This window comes from Myotis daubentonii, chromosome 1 (genome assembly GCF_963259705.1).
Source record: "Myotis daubentonii chromosome 1, mMyoDau2.1, whole genome shotgun sequence".
NCBI classification, from domain to species: Eukaryota; Metazoa; Chordata; class Mammalia; order Chiroptera; family Vespertilionidae; genus Myotis; species Myotis daubentonii.
In genome coordinates this window covers 43,307,705-43,333,627 of record NC_081840.1, presented here as the reverse complement: position 1 = coordinate 43,333,627, position 25,923 = coordinate 43,307,705, and the positions used below count along the sequence as shown (strand labels likewise).

Here is a 25,923-nt window from a genome sequence, read left to right as displayed (position 1 = left end):
CCAGCCAAGATGGCGGCCGGCAGCCAGGCAGCTGGAAGCTAACATGAGGCTTGCTTGCTTCAGTGACGGAGGAAACCAACGTTCCCCGCCTGCCTTGCCAGCCTCTGAGCCTGCAGTTTGAAACATTGTAACAAATATAGAAGCTAAACAAAACCCCAAAAACCTGCTTTCAGCGAGCCAGGATCTCAGAGCTGGAGTTATACATTGTTTTGATTATAGAACCGAAACAAACCAGATACCTGCTTTCAGCAGCGGAGGCCTAAGAGCTGGAGCCTCAGAGCTAAAGCTGGCCCAGAATTAAAAACAAAAGAAAAAAAGGAGCAGTTGGGAGCTTCTGTCACCCGCCAGCCTGAAAACAGCCCTCAGCCCCTCACCCAGACTGGCCAGGCACCCCAGTGGGGACCCCCACACTGAAGGGTGTGTGACCAGCTGTAAACAGCCATCATCCCCTCAATCAGGCTGGCCAGGCACCCCAGTGGGGACTCCCACCCTGATCCAGGACACCCTTCAGGGCAAACCAGCCGGTCCCCACACGTGCACCAGGCCTCTATCCTATATCATAAAAGGGTAATATGCCTCCCGGCACCGGGATCAGCGTGACAGGGGGCAGCGCCCAAACCCCCTGATCGCCCTGCGGCTCTGTGTGTGACAGGGGGTGGGGCTACAACCTCCCTATCGGCCCTGCTCTGTTTGTGACAGGGGAAGGCGCCCCAACCCCCTGATCAGCCCTGCTCTGTGCCTGATAGGGGGGAGCTCCCCAACCCCCTGATCGCCCTGCGGCTCTGTGTGTGACAGGGTGCGGCGCACCAACCCCCTGATCGGCCCTGCTCTGTGTGTGACAGGGTGCGGCACCCCAACCTCCCCCCCACAATGGGCCCTGCTCTGTGTGTGCCGGGGTAGAGCCATAACCTCCCCATCGGCCCTGCCCTGGGTGTGACAGTGGCAGCGCCGCAACCCCATGATCGGCCCTGCTCTGTGGGTGATAGAGGGTGACGGCCCAACCGCCCCCCATGGGCCCTGCTCTGTGTGTGACGGGGTAGAGCCATAACCTCCCCATCGGCCCTGCCCTGAGTGTGACAGGGTGCGGCACCCCAACCCCCTGATCCACCCTGCTCTGTGTGTGACAGGGGGCGGTGCCCCAACTCCCCTATCGGCCCTACTCTGTGAGTGACAGGGGGGGAGCTCCCCAAACCCCTGATCGGCCCTGCTCTGTGCATGACAGGGGGAGCTCCCCAACCCCCTGATGGGCCCTGCTCTGTGAGTGACAGGGGACAGCGCCCCAACCCCCTGATTGCCCTTGCTCTGTGCGTGACGGGGGTGTCGCCGCAACCTCCCCATCGACCCTGCCTTGAGTGTGACAGGGGGCGGTGCCCCAACCCCCTAATCAGCCCTACCCTGGGCATGACTGAGAGTGGCATCGCAACCTCCCGATCCGCCCTGCTCTGTGCATGAAAGGGGCAGTGCCCCAACTCCCCAATTGGCCCTGCTCTGAGCCCGACCAGGGGCTGCACCTAGGGATTGGGCCTGCCCTCTGCCACCCGGCAGCAGGCCTAAGCCAGCAGGTCGTTATCTCCTGAGGGGTCCCAGACTGCGAGAGGGCACAGGCCGGACTGAGGGACCCCCCCCCTCCCTCTGAGTGCACAAATTTTTGTGCACTGGGCCTCTAGTCCTATATAATAAAAGCCTAATATGCAAATCAACCATACAGTGGAACGACTGTGGAATGATCAGTCGCTATTATGCGCACTGACCACCAGGGGGCAGACACTCAATGCAGGAGCTGCCCCCAGCCCGCAGGCCCCAGGCCAGCCAAGGCAGGTGCCAGTGGGGGCCTCCTGATTGCCCAGCAGAGGGAGGTGACCAGCGGTGGCAGGGGGCGGGGCCAGTGATTGGGTGGCGCCAGGCTGGCCAAGGTAGGTGCCAACGGCCCCCCCCCCCCATCGCCCCATCGGTTGCCCCATAGATCGGCCCTGATTGCTAGCCAGGCCTAGGGACCCTACCCATGCACGAATTTCATGCATTGGGCCTCTAGTAAGATTATAATGGAGCTGAATTTCCAGGAAGAAATGGAAAGATATGTGGTTCAGAAGGAATTATTTTTCTTTCGGCAGGAGCAATATCTGTGGGGCTTGGCAATAGATTCCATTTCACAGCACTCCAATTTTGAGTGCACAGATTACATCCCAGTCAGCCAGTGACCTGTTTCACCACAGAGGAGCCTGTCCCCCAGCCCTACATAGTCAGAGCGTTTTTGCAGCCCTCCCAGATCACGCTTGATGATCTTCAGAATAATTTGCTGTAAATTCTTTGTTGAGGACCTAAGATCCTATAAGGACACAGGTCCACAAGAGCCACCTTAACAAGTTTTAAGGGCCATTGCATCTTTAGTGTGGAGCCAGCGTGTTCCTGTACTTTTGACATATTTTCAGGTTGTAATGATATAATGCACAGATAAATTTTGTTTCTTCCATCAATTGCTAGAGAGAGCCCTTTGTGCCGAAAGGATCAATGGAACCAAAATTCCAAAGTAAAAAAATATTGAATCCTCAGTTTTACACCCTCTCCATGTTAAACACCCTCTATTTTAATGTGTACCACAAGTTCCTTAATCTCACCACTGCTCCAACATGCAATAGCCAAAACGACATTGCCATAACAACCCCCTATATTCCTTTATCTCTCTATCCTGATTTCTTATTCCTACTCTTTCTCAGGAAGAATCACTTTCACTTCCTCCCTACATATCACTATTACAGTGATCTACTCCTTATTCAGTTTCTCTTTGGTATTTTTTTAAATATGTTTTTTAGAGAGGAAGGAAAAGGAAGAAGGGAGAGAGAAATTTGATGAGTGAGAAACATAAATCAGCTGCCTCCTGCATATGCCCTACTGGGGATAGAGCCACAAACCAGGCACGTGCCCTGACCTGGAATTGACCAGTGACCTCTTGGTGCATGGGACGACATTCAGTCACTAAGCCACACTGGCCTGGCCTCAGTATTTCTAACCAATCTAGTCCACATCTGTACATGGAGCAGCATTGACAGATTTGATGTTCTATTTTTGGCCCTGTTGGAAAGTGAGGGGAGGGCCTTGTGGGACAGTGTTTATAAATTCTATAGTATTGTACAGTAATGTCCTAGGCCTTCACATTTGCTCACCACTTACTCACTGACTCACCCATAGAACTTCCAGTTCTGCAAACTCCAAGTGTGCCATTTTTTATCTTTTATACCTTACTGTACCATTTCTATGCTTAGATACTCATTTACTTTTCATTGTGTTACAGTTGCCTACGGTATTCAGCACAGTAACATGCTGTATAGGTTTGTAGCCTAGAAGCAATAGACCATTCCATATAGCCTAAGTGTGTAGTGGGCTGTAATGTCTAGGTTTGTGTAAGTGTACTCTGATGTTCACACAAGGATGAAATCGCCTAACCATGCATTTCTCAGAACGTGCCCCATCATTAAGCGATGCATGACTGCATTCATTCCTTTTTATGACTGAATTTTTTTTTTACTCATTCATTTGTTGATGGGCATTTGAATGTTTCTACTTTTGGATCATAGTATATTTTTTGCCCATCTGACCAAAAAATGGGTATAATTTTGATTCATTCACAAGGGACAGCTATCGTTACAATTTTTTTTTATTTGAAAGTCTAGGGAAAAAAAGGTTGTTGTCATTTTTTATTTGACTGTTGGAGGGAAAAGAGGTTAGTGCCCCTGACTAGTCAGGTATTGCATGTTTTAAAAATTCTTCCAGCACGCCAGTTGGAAATTGCTGCTTTAGATTATTGTAACTTTGGGTAAATTTTGAAATTGAGTATTCAAGTTTTGCAATTCTTTTGTTAAATTAATTTTAAATATTTTATGCTTTGATGCTATTATAAGTTGAATTCTTTTAATTTTGTTTTTGGATGGTTTATTGCTAGGTTATAGAAGTAGAAATGATTTTTTTATATTGATCTTGTGTCCTCTTACCTTGCTAAGCTTGTTTTTAACTTCTAAGAGCTTTTTGAGGATTCCTTAGAGTTTTCTATGTAGAAGATCATGTAAATAGAAGTAGTTTCACTTCTCCCTTTCCAATCTGGATGCCTTTTCCTTTTTTTAATTACCCTGCTTAGAATCTTCAGTCCAGTGTTGAATGATAGAAGTGGTAAGAACAGACATCCTTCTTTTGCTCCTTATCTTAAAGGGAAAACTTTCATGCTTTCATTTAAGTCATTAAGTATGATGTGGGTTTTGGGTAGATGTCCTTTATCAGGCTGTGGAGGTCCACTTATCTTCCAACTTTGTTGAGTATTTTTTTATCATGAAAGGGTGTTAGATTTTGTCAAATGTCTTTTCTGTGTCTTTTGAAATGAATGTGTTTTTTGTCCTCTATTCCATAATTGTATGTATTATATTAATTGATTGTTGTATGTTGAACCAATCTGGCATTCCTCCGATAATTTTATAGTTATGCTGTATAATCCTTTTTATATGTTGCTAGATTCAGTTTGCTAGTATATTATTGAGGATTTTTACATATGTATTATTAAGAGATATTGGTCTGTGATTTTTTTCTTTTTTTGGAATGTCTTTGTCTGGTTTTGGTATCAAGATTATACTGTCTTTAAAGAATGAGTTGGAAAGTGTTCCCTCATCTTTTACTTTTTGAAAGACTTTGTGAAGGATTGATGTTAATTCTTTGTTAAACATTTGGTAGAATTCACCAGTGAAACCATCTGGTCCTGGAGTTTCTTTTGTGAGTAGTTTTTGTGGTCAAGTGGCATGTGTTGCCTATTTCCAGGAGAGGTCCCAACACTGGATTGAACAATGCTTTGCTCACATTAAAGAGAGAGAGAGAGAGAGAGAGAGAGAGAGAGAGAGAGAGAGAGAGAGAGATCAGCTTCAATAGTGGGTATCAGTTCATGGCCAGCAACAGGTCCCCCCAATAGCCTGTGCAGAGCAATGGGCCAGTATATACTCCTCTTGTGCTGCAGCAAAAAGACAACCTCATCCCCTTCCCACCACACTCCTGCGGAGTCAGAAATGCTGAAAGCTGGGTATATGCCTGAAGGTCACTGACGTGCCCTGAGGGTCATTGTCCTACATACTTAAGCAGGACAAATGAGTACATATTGAGCCTGATACAGGGCCTAGTGAGGTTTCAAAAACTGCACATAGGAGTCTGCGCTGGAAGTCGTGAGCAGAGGCACCTGGTGGGGGGGCAGCAGGGTGGTGACTGAGCTGGTGCTTGGAGGGTGGGCGCTGATCCCCAGCCTGGCTTCCATGTGCCCCCCAGGCTCTGCATCCCTGATGCTGCAAGGATGCTGATCCCAGCCTGGTTGGGACAATGGTGAAGTATTTCCTGGGCCAGATTGTTCTCCAGACTTCATGGGACCAAGTGTTTGCTGCCTTTAGTGCTTGAATCCTTATAGCAAACATGTCTTGACGGAAGACATAGTGCACTGGAGGTGACCCCTGATCAGAAGCTCCTGTCCTGGCGCCTCCTCACCAAGACCAACAGGATGCTCCGCTGAGCCGAGCAACTATTTCCTGCCAGTGTTGCTCACTCAGTGTACATCCTGGAGGGTTCTACTGTGGGCCCACAGAACCCGATGGTGACCACCTTCACCGGGAACATCAACCATGCCTGGCTGATGGTGGTGGAAGAACGATGTGTTTACTGTGTGAACTCTAATAACAGCAGCTAGACCGAAACCCATCAGGAAGCTTGGGTCTCCTCTAGCTTATTTGGAGTCTCCAGAGCTGTCCAGGAATTTGGTCTCCCGGGTTCAAAAGCAATGTAACCAAGTCAATGAAGGGTTTTGAAATACATCTTGGCCTTTTTAATATTGTACAAAAATGTTACAATTGTATAGCTCCATTTGTTCCCCATCTTTGAATAGTCTTATGCATGTGCATGTCCTATATTCCCAAGAATATCTAGAGCTTTTCAAAGCCTCTATGAATATCTCATTCCCCAGCTTTTCCTTTTAATATTTTTGGTTAGCTTGTTGTTTACCTCAACTATTATCCACCACCTCAGTCAGTTACAAAGGTAATCAATTGATTCTTATTGTTTTCAACAAATGGCCCTAAGGAAAAGGCTTTTTGTACTAGGCAAGCTCCAAGTCAGGTGGAAAAAAGACAGTCACAAGTGGTGTCTTCCAGGGGAGTGATATGACATGTCTTCTCAATAAGTCAAAACTAAATCCACTAAGAAACACCCAAATGCATCTCAGAATATCTGCTCATGTATTTGGATTACCATCATGGGAATAAATTGTTTTCCGAAAAACATGTTGCAAAGAAAAAAGGGGCTTTTTACTTTCTCAATTAGCAGACACTAAGAGAGCATCTTCTGAAATGTTTGCTTAATGGTCTAGATTTCAGTTTTGTTAGTATTGATAATAATTATGGTCCTTTTAGGGAAAATGTTGGGGGGGGTATGGTAGTAAGGTTGCTTCTTGTTCATTTACTACATTTTGTGTTTATCTTACATGCAAGACACTACTTTCTATTTTAGACCCTATATTAGGATCAGCAAAGACCTTATCCCAGGAGTCTTTTTGGCCTAGTTACATGAAGACAGTAGCCCTAATTCATCAAAAGAAACATGTAGTAGTTTGGCAACTGAGATTAGTTTTTTGCTAATCTGTTAGCTCCCTTCCTCCTGGTTCCCGTGGTGGATAGTGGCATTCAATGTAACGATGGGTAGGGATGATCTGAGGTCAAGGAACACTGGGAATTGACAGGTCGCAGGTAGCAAACCAGTGACCTTGGAATCATGAGCAAATAGTTCAAACCAACTGTTCTAAGATAACTGAGTTTCTAAATGTCTAGAATACCAACATCTCAGCTAAGATTAAACTCTCTCTCTCTCTCTCTCTCTCTGAGTATATATCATAATCATATCACATTGTAGTGAAATTTTTTTAAACTGTAAAAAGTGAACATGTGATTCGCAAGCTATGTGATGTTATAGGGAAACATTTTAGACCAGCCGTGGGCAAACTATGGCCCGCAGGCCAAATCCGGCCCGTTTGAAATGAATAAAACTATTGAAAAAAAAGACCGTACCCTTTTATGTAATGATGTTTACTTTGAATTTATATTAGTTCACACAAACACTCCATCCATGCTTTTGTTCCGGCCCTCCAGTCCAGTTTAAGAACCCATTGTGGCCCTCGAGTCAAAAAGTTTGCCCACCCCTGTTTTAGACCTTTGCCGTTCTGGGAGTTCAAAGGCTCAGAGCTTTCCTGAGCTCTGCCTTCAACTGACTCATGGCCATGAATAGAATACTCACTTCTCCGGAACTCAATTTCCCCCACCTGTCAAATGAAGTCATTGCACTGATCTTTAATGTCCCACCAACTTAATGTCTGATGATTTGATGAATCTAAAAATTGCCTTTTGGGGATAGGCCTATAGGATACAAATTACAGTAAAACTGAGTAAAAATTAAAAGGAAAATCATCTGCTATTTTAGCCTAATAAGAATTACTTAACTGCACAAAGAGAACTCATCAGGTTTAATAGGAACTCTTGATTCTGTGGATCTACCACTTTTTTTTTTTTTTTTTTTTTTGCCTCTGACAGTTATCTCTAATGAGTATGTCAAGAACAAGATGAACCTGTGATGACACAAAGCCAGCTATGGAAATATTTACCTATATGATGGCTAAGGAGACGGGACTGTAACCAAGATTCAATGGATATTTACAAAACCCAGTGAACTACCTCAAAATAGGCTTCTCTTTTGGCTTGTTTTACTGATAATGGTAGTAACATAATCTTTAACTTTTTGATTCAACTTGTTAAATATTGTCTACTTAGCTAATTAAGCCCTGATTTATGTCCTACATAAAAATAAATCTCCTCTTAAGACTTCTTACCTAGTATATGGGAGTGATTTGCACTTCCCAGTTTTGAGCCACTCAAGCTGTTCCCTTCATAAGGGATTGGCGCAATAAGCTGCATTTATCAGATTCCAAATACCAGCACGTGAAGCTTGATCTTCTTGAGACTGTTCATCCTTGCAGCTGCATTCATCTGAAAGATCAATGAGAACATAAAATACTTTTTCTAGAATACTTTCACTTTTATTGCATCTATAGTATAAATGCTATTTTAGTAAGTAAAGATGGTTCAGCTCATTGCAGAAGTGTGTCTTCTCATTATCTTCCCAGTAGTACCCAGAACCAAAATATAAGTTTTAGTCACTCCAGGATTCATTTAGTCACTTCCAGCTTCATGTCAGAATCTGGAAACTACAAGGCAAAATTATCTAAAGAAGTGATCATTTTCCTGCTTTAAACGGGATAAATATAAAACCAATAGCTTTATTTATATATTTTTTTTACCAGAAAAGTTTTTTGTCCTCTGATGTTTAGCTCTAGAGAACCTTGACATATAAAAATTTTCTCTTTGTAAAATAGACTTAACTGCATTTCAAAAGAATAACATGTTTCATGCTGATCCCTTGTGAAGTATATTTTTAAATCATCTGGTAGTAAAGTATTATATATTAATTTTTAGCCTCTAATAGAAACAAATTATTTCTCAAATATCCTGGATAATTCCATTGTAGAACTGAAAGGCTGTACAAACTTGAACCAAAGGAAGGCTATTGCATATTGTTAAAACAGCTCTCATGTAGTCATCCTATCTAATAAAAGACAAAAAGGGTAATTGACCGTACCTTCGCTATGCTTCCCACTGGCTAATCAGGGTGATATGCAAATTAACTGCCAACCAGATGGCGGCTGGCAGCCACACAGCTGAAGCGAGCAGGAGGCTTGCTTGCTCCAGTGATGGAGGAAGCCAAGGTTCCCTGCCTGCTGCGGCCTGGCTCTAAGCTCCAAAAGCAACAAAGTTTCCATTATAGAAGCTAAACAAACCCCAGATACCTGCTTTCAGTAGGCCGTGGCCTCAGAGCTGGAGCCGGCTCTCAGCTCCAGTGCCAGCAACGAAGTATCAGTTATAGAAGGTAAATAAATCCCAGAATTTAAAAAAAAATAAAAGAAAAAAAGGAGAGGCTGGGAGCTTCAGTTGCTGGCCAGCGTGAAAATGGCCCTCAGCCCCTCACCCAGACTGGCCAGGCACACCAGTGGGGACCCCCATCCTAAAGGGAGTGTGGCCAGCCTGAAAACAGCCATCATCCCCTCATCCAGGCTGGCCAGGCACCCCAGTGGGGACCCCCACCCTGAAGGGGGTGTGACTAGCTGCAAATAGCCCTCAGCCCCTCACCCATGCTGGCCAGGCACCCAAGCGGGACCCCCACCCTGATCCGGGACACCCTTCAGGGCAAACCAGCTGGCCCCCACCCTTGCATCAGGCCTCTATCCTATATAGTAAAAGGGTAATATGCAAACTGACCCTAACAGCAGAACAAATGGGAATGAATGGTCACTATGACACACACTGACCACCAGGGGGCAGACGCTCAATGAAGGAGCTGTTCCCTGGTGGTCAGTGCACTCCCACAGGGGGAGCTCTGCTCAGCCACAATCCAGGCTGATGGCTGCCAGTACAGCAGTGGTGGTGGGAGCCTCTCCTGCCTCCTCAGCAGCGCTAAGGATGTCCGACTGCAGCTTAGGTCTGCTCCCTGCTGGCAAGTGGACATCCTCAAGGGCTGCCAAGCTGCCAGAGGGATGTCTGATTGCCAGCTTAGGCCCAATACCTCGGGGAGCAGGCCTAAGCCAGCAGGTGGTCATCCCCCGAGGGTTCCCAGACTGCGAGAGGGCACAGGCCAGGCTGAGGGTCCCCCCATCCCCCGCCGAGTGCACAAATTTTTGTGCACCGGGCCTCTAGTATTATTAATATGAGTAAAGTAGTGGTTCTTTGCATAACTTCCTGAAATTAACATGTGTACCCTAATTTATACTTCTAAGTGAATATTGGTTTCTTTACAGTAGTTACCTAGGAAAGTTATGCAGTTGTTTCAGTGATGTTATTGGTGTTGCAAATGGTTTGTAGTCTCTTTTTTTGAAACTGCTTTGAGAGTAACTATACCTATCTGTTGAAATTCATGGTGATTTTTATTTATTCATCTGACAGATATTTATTGAATATCTACTATTTGCTAGTTTTGCTGACTTCTAGATTAATGAAAATTTAAAACAAGCAAACAGCATGGCCTTTGCCTTTATTATGTTCACAATCTAGAGGTTTTGATTTGTAGAAACTGCCAAAAGCTGATCTGGTAAAGGGGGCGGGGGGTGGGTAACTAGTGAATACCATTTTAGTGGAAAACATTATGACATAGATTAGTTTTTCTTTTTTATCCATTATATTAGTTCTCAGAGTATTATCAAAGAGAAATATTTTTTAAAACCTCACAAAGCCCATTTTGCACTAAGATAGTATCTTTGGAATAGTTGATTGCTTGTCTTGGAACCTGATTTGAAGGATAACATTTATTTAGATAGATGTTAACATTAGTATTTTATTTTACTAGTTTTTGTGTGTCTTTTGGACCTTATATTCACCAACTTCTGTTTGGTTAATGTGAAAATTTTAAAATAGGGTCCTGGTTTACATTTGAGAAAATCTGCTACACAAGGTTGATACTTAAATCAAATTATCCTATTGATCTTCAGTTTTGTGTATGTATTTAAGTTTACATAAAGTACAGATTCTCAGCCTACCCTTGATTAGTTTTCTTCAATATTTGTGTGTATGTGATTATTCACTTAGAAAAAAATGGAAATATCTAGTGATGCTTCATCTGGAAGTGTAATTCTGTTATAAACAAAATTGGACAAAAACCAGTTTTACCCCAGACATTTAATGCATGATATGAGCAGAAAATTTCTCACAATGGATGCACAGAGGAGAGACCCAGTGCTCTGTTCTAGTAGTTTTATTGGTAGTAACACATGTTTTTCTCTGCAGGGGGATCTTTGGATGTATATAGAAAAATTCCAGAGCATGTCCTTGGGAGGATTGCCGTGGCGGTGAGTTATATGGCTTCAACCTTATGAAATCTGGGTGATTTTGTCTCTAGTCGAGCCTTACTCTCCTTGTATCCTCTTCTCAATCCCTGTTGACAGCCAGGGCCATCTTAACTTTTATTGTCATATTTGTGCTTTCTTCTTTCCATAGACCAAACCACAGTAACTATATAGTCACATGACACCTATCAGGCTTGTAGGCACTCTGACCTGTTCTGGTTTCATGTGTTTGCAGGGACCTTAGTGCTCTTATTGACCATGTTCTTCAAAAAGAAAGCTGGTTGTTGGGCATTTTATAATTATAAGCACATTAGAAAATACTTTTAAAGTCTAAATTATTAAAATAAAACAGTCTATAAGAAAATACTACTTTGTTCTTAAAGATTTTTGTTCTTGGGTTTTAATTTTTATTCCCTTTGTGATTAAAAGTAGTTTTTCTATTTTCTATATTCACTAATAAACTGATGAAATATATCAGTTAAATTAAGTAGCTATATAAGCCCCATATTTCAAATTTGGAATAATGTAGGTTAAACAGTGTCTAAGAGAAGTCATGGGGTAGTGTAATAGTGACAATTGCTAAACTAAAGGCACTCTGATAACCTAAGCAGTTTAATGCAGAACAAAGTGATTTTACCATGTACCATTTAATTAAATGGCTGATTTTCACATTCATTATACATCAGACTGACAATGCAAATCCTTTAATCCAGCATGGACACTTATTTAGTTTTAGTTCATTGTAATTCACAGCTTTCCTTTTTTCTTTCTAATTATTAGTGTGAACTGCCCAGGATGATGAGAACTTTCTTTTCTGATGCTATTGCTGTTAAGTAGCTTCTAATCTACATGTTGAGGTAAATTAGTTCAGTATAAAATTTGAGTACTTAATTCACTATTTTAGATGAAAATAAAAATGTTTCATTTCCTTTTTTAATCTCAGGGGGGAATGAATTCTTTGTGGCTTTTGGCAGTTCTTGGCTCTAAAGTTTAATAACACGTATAATAAAGGGCGAAAAAAGGCAAGGATACCAATAGAAAATGAAAAAAAATGTATATGAGTTCTATGTACTCAATTATCTATTGAACTTGGATAAAATAGAAATCTGCCTCCTCCGTAGAGAAGCATGTTCTTCCTGGACTTTATAAACCTTACCTCCCTCTTGTGTAGGGCAGCCACACAAGGCTACAGTCCTTTCAGTTCTACTGGAGTGGGAAACCTGTGAAGGGAATAGAGTCAGAAAAAAATAATAATAATCCAGTTTCCAATACAGGGCTTACCTATTGAATAATGGAAACATGACAAAAATTATTTTAGAGAAAGGCATTTAAAATAAGTGCTAGCCCAAAGCATTGTTTACATTTGCCCTTATAGTTTTAATGATTAGAAGTTTTGTTTTTTTCTAGAATGTTTCCAATTTCTCCAAGTTTTATGGCTCATCAGGTCATAGTAATGAAAACTGCTGTGGCCAGAGTAGAAAAAATGCTTTTGATAGTTTTGCTCTCCATCTGCCACTTTTTATAGACTCTGCTGGTACCTAAACTTGCATAAAGCCTCCAAAGTATATTTTTTAATGTAATGAGTAGGCTACAAACTAGGATAATCCTTTGTTGCCACTGACAAGCACCAATGGAAGGATTCTACCAATTAGAATAAGATTAGCAAATCAATGGGCTGTAGGCCATGGTTTGTAAAGTACTTATTCTCATGGCCTGACTGGCTTCCTGGTATCCTTGATTCTCCTCTAGTGTTCTGAAGACAGCTTCAGCATCATTCCCTTTAGTCCTCTCTGTGAGGGCAAGAGTACATGCGTGCTCTTTTGAAGTCAGAATCAACAGAATCAGGAGAGAGGAGGAAAATAGGTGTATAGTGAATACTTCATTATGGGTAAATGTTTTATATACAACTATTATCATTCAGTCTTATAGCAACTCTGTAAAGTGTAGATTATTGTACATATTTTATGCATGTACTAGTATAAGATGAGGTTTAGAAAAGTTAAATAACTTGCCCAGAGTTATATAACTAGTCAGTAATAATTTGCCCTGAGGGCTATTTGACTCCAGGCCCCATGTTCTTTCACTCTACTTTCGTAAGATAATGAGAAAAAAGAAGAGGAAGGAGTAAAAGAGAGAACAAAGGTTTAAAAGAAAAAGAGAAGTATGAATGAGAGAATAATGGAATAACACATACAGATTCATATTCTCTTTATGTCTTAGAACCATATCTAGGCATTTCTCCCTCCACAAATTAACTTTATTTCCCAAAGACCCAAGGTTCATTACAGGATGGACCCCTGTCAGCCTTTATGATATGTTGTTCAAATTTTCTCTGTAGGGTATATAGCAAGAGAATATTTTTCTCAAGGAAAGAAATCCACATAAACTGGCTGAATCCAGCCTTCCAGCTTGTTTCGTGATTTTTATCTACTTTCCATTTGAATCTGGTCTCCTATAAACAGGAATGCCTTTCTGTCTTTCCCTTCCATCTACCACATTTTATTTTCCTCTCATTTCTGAAGCAGTGACACTGTGTATTCTATTCTGAGTGCTAATGTTGATTGAAGTTGTCCCTGAAAGGATGTGCACTTGACATGTCAAGGAGTGAGTGATTGACAGCAGATATAAGTACTTTCAGTGTCAAGGTTTTGTCAAGTCATTGTTATGAAAGCCTGCCTACTGAATACCAATAATACCCTTTAGATTCTCAGTCGACAGATTTCCAGCTCCCTACCTTGATTCTTATATGCTTATAAAGGAAAATGTAGCCTATTTTGACAAAGTTGGAAAAATAACAGTTTTTTTAATCTCTAACAAAATTTATAATTTTAGCAATATCATAAAATCAGGATTTATTTTACTTTTTTTCTTCCTGATAGTCTGAATATGATAGATTGCCTTCTCCTTGTGTGTTTTCTGATTATTCCTTTTCTGTGAGACCAATTTTTATTGCTGAGCTGGCTTTAATGGAAAGATTTTTATAATATGTAACTAAGCTTGGAATTGAGAAGTTTAACCCTACTTCCAGAACTCAGAAGATGAATACTTCCTTGCTAAATAAGATGTTCTTGTCCTACTGCTCAAAAAGAAAATTGTTTTTATTATTGACTAGTGGCCCAGTGCATGAAATTCGTGCATTGGGGGGTGGGTGTCCCTCAGCCCAGCCTGCACCCTCTCCAATCTGGAACCCCTCGGGGGATGTCCGACTGCTGGTTTAGGCCTGATCCCTGTGGGACATCCCTCCTGTGAGTCAGATATCCCTCTCACAATCCAGGACTGCTGGCTCCCAACTGCTCACCTGCCTGCCTGCCTGATTACCCCTAACCACTCTGCCTGCCGGCCTGCTCGCCCCCAACTGCCCCCCCCCGCTGGTCTGCTCACCCCCAACAGCCCCCCCTGCTAGCCTGATCACCCCCAATTGCCCCCCTTGCCAGCCTGCTCACCCCCAAACACCCCCTGCCGGCCTGCTCGCCCCCACCTGCCCTCCCTGCCAGACTGCTCGCCCCCAACTGCCGGCCTGCTCATCCCCAACTGCCCCCCCCCCCCGCTGGCCTAATCACCCCCACCGGACCCCCCCACCAGCCTGATCACCCACAACTACTGTCCTATCCTGGCCTGATCACCCACAACTGCCCTTCCCTCTTAGCCCCTAACCGCCTGTGCCTCAGCCCCGCCGCCATGACTTTGTCCAGAAGAACATCAGGAAGGTCTCCTGAAAGGTCTCCCAGTCTAATTAGCATATTACCCTTTTATTAGTATAGACTAGGGGCCCGGTGCACGAAATTCGTGCACTGGGTGTGTGTGGGGGCGGGGAGTGTCCCTCAGCCCAGCCTGCCCCCTCTCACATACTGGGAGCCCTCAGGCGTTGACCCCCATCACCCTCCAATCGCAGGATCGGCCCCTTGCCCAGGCCTGACGCCTCTGGCCTAGGCGTCCGGCTCGGGCAGCGGGGACCCGCAGCTGCAGCGGCCCCGCGATCGTGGCTCCGCTTTAGGCCAAGGCAAGGGACCCCTAGCTCCTGGGACTGCCAGCTTCGACCGTGCCCAGCTCCCATCGCTGGCTCCACCCCTACTTCCTGCTATCACTGGCCAGGGCTGCAAAGGCACCTGATTCTCTGATCATGGCTGGGGGGCAGGGCAAAGGCGGCCCCAGGGCCACCTTTGCCCTGCCCCCCACCTCTTAGCTCCCCCCTGGGTTTCCGATCACTGTCAGTGGCAAGGGGCTTCTTCCTGCTTTCCCTAAGTTCTGTGTTCTAAGTTCTGTCTCTTGCTGTCTTGTTACATCTGTATTTATACCAGTTGATTCAATCCTATCAATCTCTATTACAAAGGTTAGGGCGTTTCTTATCTCCATTCCAGGGAGTAAAGATTATGTAGCTTAAGCATGATTGTTTGTAGTGATTAACTACCCGCCTGGCACTTAGTTAAGGAGTTTCATCCCCTCCCTGACTTCAGGGAAAAATTCCTACCTGGGGAAACAACCTTTCTAGGAGAGGCATCCCCTCCCTGACTTCAGGGAAAAATTCCTACGTGGGGAAACAACCTTTCTCGGAGAGGTTACCTTGGTTAAAACACAGCGCCAAGAAGGTGAGCAAACATATTAAGAACCGTATGCCATATATGCCAGGTCCCTTGAAACAGCAAGGATGGACCGGCTCCCGGCAAATTCCCCCTTTTTTATTTTTTAAAAGCAAGCATTAAAAAGAAAAACCTGAAACGCTCTCTTGTATCTATTTTAAGAGTAGGATTGGCGCTTTCCGCTATTACCTGAGTCCTGATCTATCACCCCAGGGAGAGCTTGCCAATCCTGCACTTTCCCAGGGTGGAAAGGCTGCAGTGGGGTTAAGGATAAGGCTCCTTGGGCCTACCTTCTCCCATGCCATTACATTTACCTTTCCTTCCTCAGAAAAGCATGGACATACTTCTTGTATAAAACGTTCTGTCTGACTGGGAGTAACCTTAATTCCTCTGCTAGCAAGCATATGTGTTAAAAGATCAATACAGAGTCTTATTTCTTTAGACTCAGTATGGCACATCTTCTTAATCTAAAGATCAATACAGAGTCTTCTTTCTTTGGACTCAGTATGGCACATCTTCTCAATCTAAGAATCAATACAGAGTCTTCTTTCTTTGGACTCAGTATGGCACATCTTCTCAATCTAAGTTCTGTACTATCCACCTTCTTACCCTACTTATCCTCTATAGGGGGGTCTGTAGCACCCTGGTGGAGTCCTATCCGTCCCGAGTGTGGGGTTCTCAATGGGGGGGGGGGGGGGCGCCTTACCTAGGGGAATCCTGTTCCAGGGCTTCCCAAAGGTGTGGACGGAGTCGGCGAAGACTATCCACCCTCTTCCTACGGTGGAGTCCTATCCGTCCCGAGTGCGGGGCGCTTACCTAGGGGTCCCTGTTCGGGCGCCAGATGCCGGGGTCCAATCCCAGCAGGTCCCGGGGTCCCCAGAGGTGTGGACGGAGTTGGCGAAGAAGGAAGGACACGGAGAGAGCGTTCAGTTGATCAGCAGCCTAGCCAGGATCTCCAGCCAAGTTCTGGTCTCGATCTCCAGAGAGGTTCTGCTTAGGATCTCCAGCCAGGTTCCGTCCAGGCTCTCCAGCCAGGCTCAGTCACCAGGTTCCAGTCAGGTTCTTCCTGCCAATCTCCGCAGTCAGGTTCAGTCCAGGATCCCCTGCCATGCTCTCTCGCCAGGCTCCGCCTCCAGGCTCCCAGGCCAGTCCCTCTCCAGGATCCTCCGGCATGCTCTCTCCAGCAAAGTTCTTCTGTCTCTAGAGAACGTTCTGTGTAGGTTCTGTGCCTAGGCTCTGTCTCTCTTGTTCCTGTCTTCCAAGCCCTGTCTCCTAAGTTCTGTGTCTGAAGTTCTGTCTCTCTGTCTGGTTACATCTGTATTTATACCAGTTGATTCAATCCTATCAATCTCTATTACAAAGGTTAGGGCATTTCTTATCTCCATTCCAGGGAGTAAAGATTATGTAGCTTAAGCATGATTGTTTGTAGTGATTAACTACCCGCCTGGCACTTAGTTAAGGAGTTTCATCCCCTCCCTGACTTCAGGGAAAAATTCCTACCTGGGGAAACAACCTTTCTAGGAGAGGCATCCCCTCCCTGACTTCAGGGAAAAATTCCTATGTGGGGAAACAACCTTTCTCGGAGAGGTGACCTTGGTTAAAACACAGCACCAAGAAGGTGAGCAAACATATTAAGAACCGTATGCCATATATGCCAGGTCCCTTGAAACAGCAAGGATGGACCGGCTCCCGGCACTGTTCCCCGGTTGCCATGGAGACCTGGGAGCGGGAAAGCCCGGCCTGTGGGCAGCCCCCAGCTGGGCCTGGTCCCCGGTCACCATGGCAATCCGGGAGCAGGAAAGCCCAGCTTGCAAGCAGCACCCCCATCCTGGCCATAGCTCAAGGGAGAGTACAACATGCAGTGGAGGCCAGGAGCCTGAGAGATCAACACAGAGGGACTCCTGCTCCAAGCCTCCATGGTGTGGCTGGGGGCAGGCCCCCAGCAGACACACACACACACACACACACACACACACACACACACACAGTGCCTGCTCTGAGCCTCCAATGTGGCTGGGGGCAGACCCCCAGTGGGGATACACACACACACACACACACACACACACACACACACACACGGGATACCTGCTCCAAGCCTCTGTTGCCAGACTGTGGCCATCAGTAGGACATCCACTGAGGGCTCCCGGACTGTGAGAGGGCCAGGCTGGGCTGAGGGAACCCCCACCCCCCAGTGCACGAATTTCATGCACTGGGCCTCTAGTTTTCTATAAAAATGTATTCGTTCTATTCTCTTAAAGTAGACAGACATTGTGGGATTGATTATACTGTGTTACCAAATCTTTCAGGAGTACATTCTACTCCATGAGAACAATTAAAATATGTTAACCTCTGCTCAGCATTAATTGATACAGATTTTATGTTCTTCCAGATCTTTACTGTTTGGAAATTGAGTTTCTCCCTTTGCATTTCTGTTTTTAATATTACTCTTAGTCTTTCTTGATCAACTAAAACCCTTGCATATTTAGCCCCCGATCCTCTTGTCACCATTTTCAAGAAATGTAACTCATTCAGTTACTTCTCATAATGGTAGATTTTTTTATTCTTAGAGTCCTGACCCACCTAAAATTCCCTGTAATGACAAGTACTTTTAAATTTTTGTAGTAAATTTGAGTGATTAGGTGCTCATTTATTATATCTGATACCTAATTATGAATAGTCAATCTTGAAATTGGCAAGTTCACACTCATTTGCATACAGAGCAATGGGTAGAAATAAAAATGTGTGCATCTCCTTTTACAACAATGTCTATATAAAGATTTCTAAAGCTTTTAATGATTTAATTTCCCACTAGAAGGTAGCACTTGTAATCCATGTACGTAGGGTCTTAGAAATATATTTTTTTCCATATCTTATTTGACTAATTATTCTTAACTCAGACCAAATTCTGAAATCCAAATCTAATTCAGATGTTTGTATCTTCTCACTTTATTTCCTTGACTTGCCTTTTCGGTATTATCTACATGATTCCACACTTAGGCTTGCATCAGCCAGATGGGCTACTTTGTTCTTTCTTACCCCAATATCAGTTAAAACATTTTTGGGAAACTTATTATTTTGAAATTATTTTAAACTTACAGAAAAGAATTCCCACAGATGCTTCACTCAGATTTCACAGTTGTTAAGTTAACCACCTTTGGTTTATATATGTATGTATGTATGTGTGTGTGTGTGTGTGTGTGTATGTGTGTATATATATATATGTATATATCCTATCTAATAAAAGAGAAACATGGTAATGGCGTACGACCGCTACCCTTCCCATTGGCTAATCAGGGTGATATGCAAATTAACTGCCAGCCAAGATGGCGGCCGTCAGCCAGGCAGCTTGAAACTAACATGAGGCTTGCTTGCTTCAGTGATGGAGGACTCCAACGTTCCCCGCCTGATACTGCAGGCCTCTGACCTGCAACTCTAAGCAACTATGTAACAAATATAGAAGCTAAACCAAACCCCAGAAACCAGCTTTAGTCCCCAGGCTTCAGCCAGCAGGATTGCAACATTGTAAACAAAGGCCAGAAACCTACTTTCAGCAGCGGAGGCCTAAGAGTTGGAGTCAAGCCTCAAAGCTAAAGCTGGCCCAGAATAAAAAAAAAAAGAAGAAGAAGAAAAGGAGTGGTTGGGAGCTTCAGTCACCCCCAGCCTGAAAACAGCCCTCAGCCCCTCACCCAGACTGGCCAAGCACCCCAGTGGGGACCCCCACCCTGAAGGGTGTGTGACCAGCTGCAAACAGCCATCATCCCCTCACCCAGGCTGGCCAGGCACCCCAGTGGGGACCCCCACCCTGATCCAGGACAACTTCAGGGCAAACCAGCCAGCCCCCACCCATGCACCAGGCCTCTATTCTATATAGTAAAAGGGTAATATGCCTCCCAGCACCGGGATCAGCGGAGCCGCAAGGCCTCCTGGCACCGGGATCAACGTGACAGGGGGCAGCGCCCAAACCCCCTGATCGCCCTGCGGCTCTGTGTGTGACAGGGGGCGGGGCCACAACCTCCCTATCGGCCCTGCTCTGTTCGTGACAGGGGAAGGCGCCCCAACCCCCTGATCAGCCCTGCTCTGTGCCTGATAGGGGGGAGCTCCCCAACCCCCTGATCACCCTGCGGCTCTGTGTGTGACAGGGTGCGGCGCCCTGCTCTGTGTGTGATGGGGTAGAGCCATAACCTCCCCATCGGCCCTGCCCTGAGTGTGAGAGTGGCGGTGTCCCAACCCCCTGATCGGCCCTGCTCTGTGGGTGATAGAGGGCGGCGCCCCAACCCCCTGATCCGCCCTTCTCTGTGTGTGACAGGGGGCAGCGCCCCAACCCCCTGATTGGCCCTGCTCTGTGCGTGACAGGGTACAGAGCCCCAACCCCCCTGATGGGCCCTGCTCTGTGAGTGACGGGATGACGCCACAACCTCCCCATTGACCCTGCCTTGAGTGTGACGGGACGGTGCCCCAACCCCCCAATTGGCCCTACCCTGAGCATGACTGAGGGTGGCATCACAACCTCCCGATCTGCCCTGCTCTGTGCATGACAGGGAGTGGCGCCCCAGCTCCCCAATCGGCCCTGCTCTGAGCCCGACCAGCTCTGAGCTCCCACCCGGGAGCAGGCCTAAGCCAGCAGGTCATTATCTCCCAAGGGGTCCCATTCTGCAAGAGGGCACAGGCCGGGCTGAGGGACCCCCCCCCCCCCTGAGTGCACAAATTTTTGTGCACTGGGCCTCTAGTATGTATATATATACATACACACACACACACACACACACACACACACACACACACACACAGTTTACCCTTAAACATCAAGTCTATACAGTGGTTTAAGGGTACTAACCACAATGCAGACAAAAATCTGTGTATAGCTTAAGTTGACCCTTCACATATATGGATTCCCAACCACAAACCTGGAATACGACATATTTTTTCCCAAAACATTTGAGAACAAGTTGTAGACATCATCATCATGGCCCTTTACCCTTAACTACTTCAGGTGTATATTTCCCAAGAACAAGGACATTCTCTTAGATTATCACTGTAGACTGATCAAAATCAGGAAATTAGCATTGATACATTATTATTATCTAATCAACGTTCTTGTTCAGATTTTGCCAGTTGTCCAATAATGCCCTTATAGAACAAAATAAAATAATTTCTGGTTCAGCATCCAGGCTGAGGTTATGCATTGCACTTAGTTGTCATGGTTCTCTTAATCTAGAACAGTGTCTCAATGTTTGTCTTTCCTGACCTTGATATTTTTGAAGAGTACACTGCCCCAATACTTTGATTATATAGTCTTACCTTGGCCTGAATGCTTTCTTCTCTCTCTTTTTTTTAAATTTTTTTATTGTCCTTAATCCTCACCTGAGGATATTTTTTCCATAGATCATTAGAGAGAGTGTGGAAGGGAGGGAGGAGGATGGGGGTGGGAGACAGAGAGAGAGAGAGAGAGATTGAGAGACAGAGAGAGAGAGAGAGAGAGAGAGAGAGAGAGAGAGAGAGAGAGAGAGAAGGAACATCTATGTGAGAGAGACACATCCACAGGTTGCCTTCCACACACACCCCGACTGGGGCCAGGGATTGAACCTGCAACTGAGGTGCATGAACCTGACCAGGAATTAAACCTGTGACTCTTCAGTCCTGGGGCTGATGCTCTAACCACTGAGAAAACTGGCCAGGGCTTGCTTTTCTTATTTTCAGTTACTCAAGGCCCAGGTAAAGCCTTCCTGACTACTAGCAGGAAAAGTGATCACTTTTTTTACCCATTGCCTTCATTAGCTAATTTTTAAAATTGTCCCTTTTTGGTCATAAATGTTACGATTTTTTTTTTAATTTTTACATACTGAAGTATAGAAAAATAAAAAATGAAGGTCTTTGTCCCTTTTTCCTATCCCTCTACAGTAAGAACTTAATAAATGTACTTCCATGTCATTTTATGCACATACACTTCATTCTTTCATTTCTCATACCTTATCTTCAGAACATTGAAAGTTCATGAAAAGGAATGTGAACACTTATACATTTGGCATCCTCAGCCTGGCACACAAATGGGAGATGCTTATTGGTTGACAGAGTTTTAAGGGAAGAATTATGGTTCATATTATTATATGTTTAAATGTGGAAAGGTCCTTATAAAAATCATCATTGTACTGTTTTCTCGTTCTTAAATTTAGGTTGTTAAAGGCCTTACCTATTTGTGGAGTTTAAAGATTTTACACAGAGGTATGTACTGAGCTTACAAGCTTTGACAATTTGAGGTGGGGTGGGGAGCTCTTCATATCCCTTGATTTTTAAAGTGAATAAATGATGTAATATTTAAGCTGATATATTTGATAGTCAAAAAAATGTGGGGTTTTTTTTCTCGCTCAGCTACTCTGATTTAGATTATAAATTTGGTATTGTATTTTTGTGAATAAGATTTACCAAACGTGTAAAAAGGTATTTTATAGTATTTGAAAATGACAAGATCTTATTTTTCTTTCTTAACTCTAGTTCATGCAAACCTTCATTTCTGTACAATTGCATCTCTTTTTTTAAAAAAATAGCATTTAGATATCATCATACATAGTTCCTTAAGAGATTATTTCACATACCTTGAAAGTGGAACTTTAATGAATTGGTAAAAGCATCAGAAATTAGTTTCCTAGTTTATTAACATAGCACATGAGAAGAATAATCAGATAACTGTTTAATGTTGCAAAAGGAACCTCCCTTTGCATTTTTTTTAATATTCCCAAAATGTCTGAATTTATTTGGAACAAATTATTAAGTGAGAAACAGACTATAACAAAGCAACTTCAGGGCCTAATGTTACTAACAGTATTGTTTAATTTTCCACATCTGCTCAGCATAGTTTAATGCACATTTGGGGAATGCAATAGCATACACATTAGATGTGATTAAAGGAAAGTTTTTTTAAGAAGAAGTATAAACTATGAGAGAGACAAAACAACTGATATCTTTAATTGTAGTACCACATCTGTCACTAAGGGTTCTATTATGGTGGTTTTCATATCCTGGTGATTCCTCTTTTGAAGAGGATATGTAGATTTTGACAAATAAAATATCAATTCAGTTCTTTAAGGTATTTATGCTGGTTAATGAAATCATAACCCAAATTTTTCTTTAAAGCCAGTCCATTGTATTTATAAAGTATAGTTGGTGCAAAATGTAAATGTAGGAAGAGTTAATATTACTCTTTCTGGGTATGAATATGCATGTAAACACATCTGTGAGTGGGAAAAAATGGAGCATTTTTCACCACCAAGATGAAAAAAAAATGGTATGACTTATATTGCTTCTATTCCCAGTATTCCCACCTCCACACACTCATCAACCCATGTAGCCATTTTAATAGGAATTAATACAGTGGTCAGTTCTTGTCATTTTATTGATTTTTATGGACATCTGCTCTTCATTTGGCAAAGGAACTCAAGGAAGTCATCAATTCTCAATAGCAAAGCTTTCATTAAAAGGACCTTGCCCTGGAAATGCAAATGTTATTATTAAAGTGATCCTTAGGACCATCCCATACCCTGGACATACAGCACAATCTGACTTACAATGAATTCTCACTAGCCATAACTTTCTGTGAGAAAGTATAGTGGATAGGGAAATACTCTTTAGTTATTCTGCGATTCTTTTTCTTTTAAAAATCAGAAATAGATAGATATTGATAAATAGGTATACCTCTAGTATTTTCTGTATCTAAATTATTTTGGTTTTAGTTTTACTCTTTGTTTTAGAGAAATAATTGAATTTTTTCAAATTAAATAATTTGAAATGGGATCTTGATAGACATATTTCAAATGGTTTATATCTGGATCTAAAAATAAAGTTTGTGTTAGTCAGATTTCCAGTACAACTACCCTGTTATCACTGTGGGCAAGTGTTGTTGACCAGAGAGAGCGCCTCCGAGGCAGGTAGGACCTTGTTCCCAGCTCTGGAGGCAGTGTGGGCGAAGACAGGGTTCTTTGATCAGTGGCATATGAGGGCCTTAATGGTTTGACTGAGAAAATAGAGGTTTCACTAAGGAATCCTGAGCCTGTACATCTCTTTTCAGTCTATCCTGGCCAACCCAGTTCCTACAGAGAGTCACCCACTGGAAAATGCTACTAGGTCTGGGAAGCCCACAAGGGGCTGAGTGGGGGAAGTGGTAGTGGGCCAACAAATCCTCTCAAGTGATTTTAGTTTTAAATAAATACCAGTGAGTGAATGTACATCTGCATTGTCTAGATGGACAGACTAAAGAACCTCAGTGCAAATGAACGGTTATTCCCCAATAATTATGGGTACTCAATTATAGAAATAACTAGAGGCCCGGTGCACAAAAATTTGTGCACTCGGAGGGGAGAGGGGTCCCTCAGCCCGGCCTGTGCCCTCTCGCAGTCTGGGACCCCTCGGGGATGACCACCTGCTGGCTTAGGCCTGCTCCCCGAGGTATCGGGCCTAAGCTGGCAATCAGACATCCCTCTGGCAGCTTGGCAGCCATCGGGGGATGTCCACTTGCCAGCAGGGAGCAGACCTAAGCTGCAGTCGGACATCCTTAGCGCTGCTGAGGAGGCAGGAGAGGCTCCCACCACCACCGCTGTACTGGCAGCCATTAGCCTGGCTTGTGGCTGAGCAGAGCTCCCCCATGTGGGAGTGCACTGACCACCAGGGGACAGCTCCTGCATTGAGCATCTGCTTCCTGGTGGTCAGTGTATGTCATAGTGACCAATGTTTTCCAGTCTTTCTGCTGTTAGGATCAGTTTGCATATTACCCTTTTACTATATAGGATAGAGGCCTGGTGCACGGGTGGGGGCCAGCTGGTTTGCCCTGAAGGGTGTCCCGGATCAGGGTGGGGGTTCTGCTTGGGTGCCTGGCCAGCCTGGGTGAGGGGCTGATTACTATTTGCAGCTAGTCACACCCCCTTCAGGGTGGGGGTCCCCACTGGGGTGCCTGGCCAGCCTTGGTGAGGGGCTGATGGCTGTTTTCAGGCTGGCCACACTCCCTTTAGGATGGGGGTCCCCACTGGGGGGCCTGGCCAGCCTGGGTGAGGGCCTGAGGGCCATTTTCAGGCTCGCGGGTGACTGAAGCTCCCAACCTCTCCTTTTTTTCTTTTCTTCCTTTATTCTGGGATTTATTTACCTTCTATGGCTGTCACTGGAACTGAGAGCCGGCTTTAGCTCTGACGCTCGGCTCCAGCTCTGAGACCTCGGCTGCCGAAAGCAGGTATCTGGGTTTGTTTGGCTTCTATAATTGAAACACTGTTGCAGCTCCAGCTTTGAGGCCCGGCTGGCTGAAAGCAGGTTTCTGGGGTTTGTTTAGCTTCTATAATTGCAACATTGTTTCTTAGAGTGCAGCTCAGAAACCGGCAGCAGCAGGTGGGGAACCTTGGCTTCCTCCATCACTGGAGCAAGCAAGTCTCCTGTTCGCTTCAGCTGCCTGGCTGCCGGCCGCCATCTTGTTGGCAGTTAATTTGCATATTGCCCTGATTAGCCAATGGGAAGCGTGTCGGAAGTACGGTTAATTACCATGTTTGTCTGTTATTAGATAGGATATGCTATGGTAATATACCTCATTAAACATATTTGTATATTTAGCTTTTCAGTTTCCTAGATATTCATGTAAACTGTTACCTTCTGGATTTAAGAGCATGTGTTTTTATAGAAGGGTGGAATAAGCCAAATGTCCTTGAAGATTTTTGTAAAGCATTGTAATGAGAAATTCACTCTAGATCAAGTAGTTGTTAATATTTTAGAGGTTTTGTCCATATTTAATAACTTGAATTCCATAAAAATAAGATTAAAGATGCCTTTTTATTTACCAAAAAGCTATTTAGTTTTCTTCTTGATTAAAAAATTGTAGCTTTTTAGATCAGTTCAATCAGGCAATTAAAGATCAGAGCTTTTAAGTTCAGTTAAGGCAATTAAATAGGTAATGTACTTGTTTATACACTTTTGCTGTATAAGCCCATTGCTGTATCTTCTTAAAAGCACATATAGTCATTTTTGCTTTCTCTAAATGAATGGTGAGGGGAATTATAGATGGAATGTGTCACATTGTCAAATCAAAGACAGGTGTCCTTCTGCAGAAAATGATGAAAGATTATTACTAATGAGTATTCTAAGTCTTTTTGTCCTTTGTCTTGGGCTAAGTACCTGTGTTCTCCTCTGATCACCATTTTCTTCCCTACCAAATGCTGCTCCTAAAAACCAGGATCTTGTATTTATGAACACAATTTTTAAAAGATTAAGAAATGGAGATATATTGAGTTACCAAATGAGAAAAGAGAACAGCCTATTTTTCACATTTAAATGTCTTCCTTGGAATACAGTGTTCCTGTATTTTTAGCTGTTAAATATATGTATATATTTACTTATTCTGTACTGTGGGATTTATAAAACATAATTAGTGAC

The 25,923-nt window shown here is 43.9% G+C and overlaps 1 protein-coding gene and 1 pseudogene across 8 annotated transcripts in view; both read left to right on the top strand.

Moving 5' to 3' along the window:
• The window catches only part of MAP2K5 (mitogen-activated protein kinase kinase 5), a 276,193-nt gene that overhangs the window by 94,965 nt on the left and 155,305 nt on the right, over positions 1-25,923 (top strand). For all 8 annotated transcript variants that reach the window (XM_059697326.1, XM_059697354.1, XM_059697306.1 and 5 more), the window contains exons 12-13: positions 10,890-10,951; positions 21,696-21,744. In XM_059697326.1, the coding sequence (XP_059553309.1) occupies positions 10,890-10,951; positions 21,696-21,744 (111 nt within the window). The remainder of the gene's footprint in view (positions 1-10,889; positions 10,952-21,695; positions 21,745-25,923) is intronic.
• LOC132218194 (PRELI domain-containing protein 1, mitochondrial-like) lies at positions 4,930-6,343 on the top strand (annotated as a pseudogene).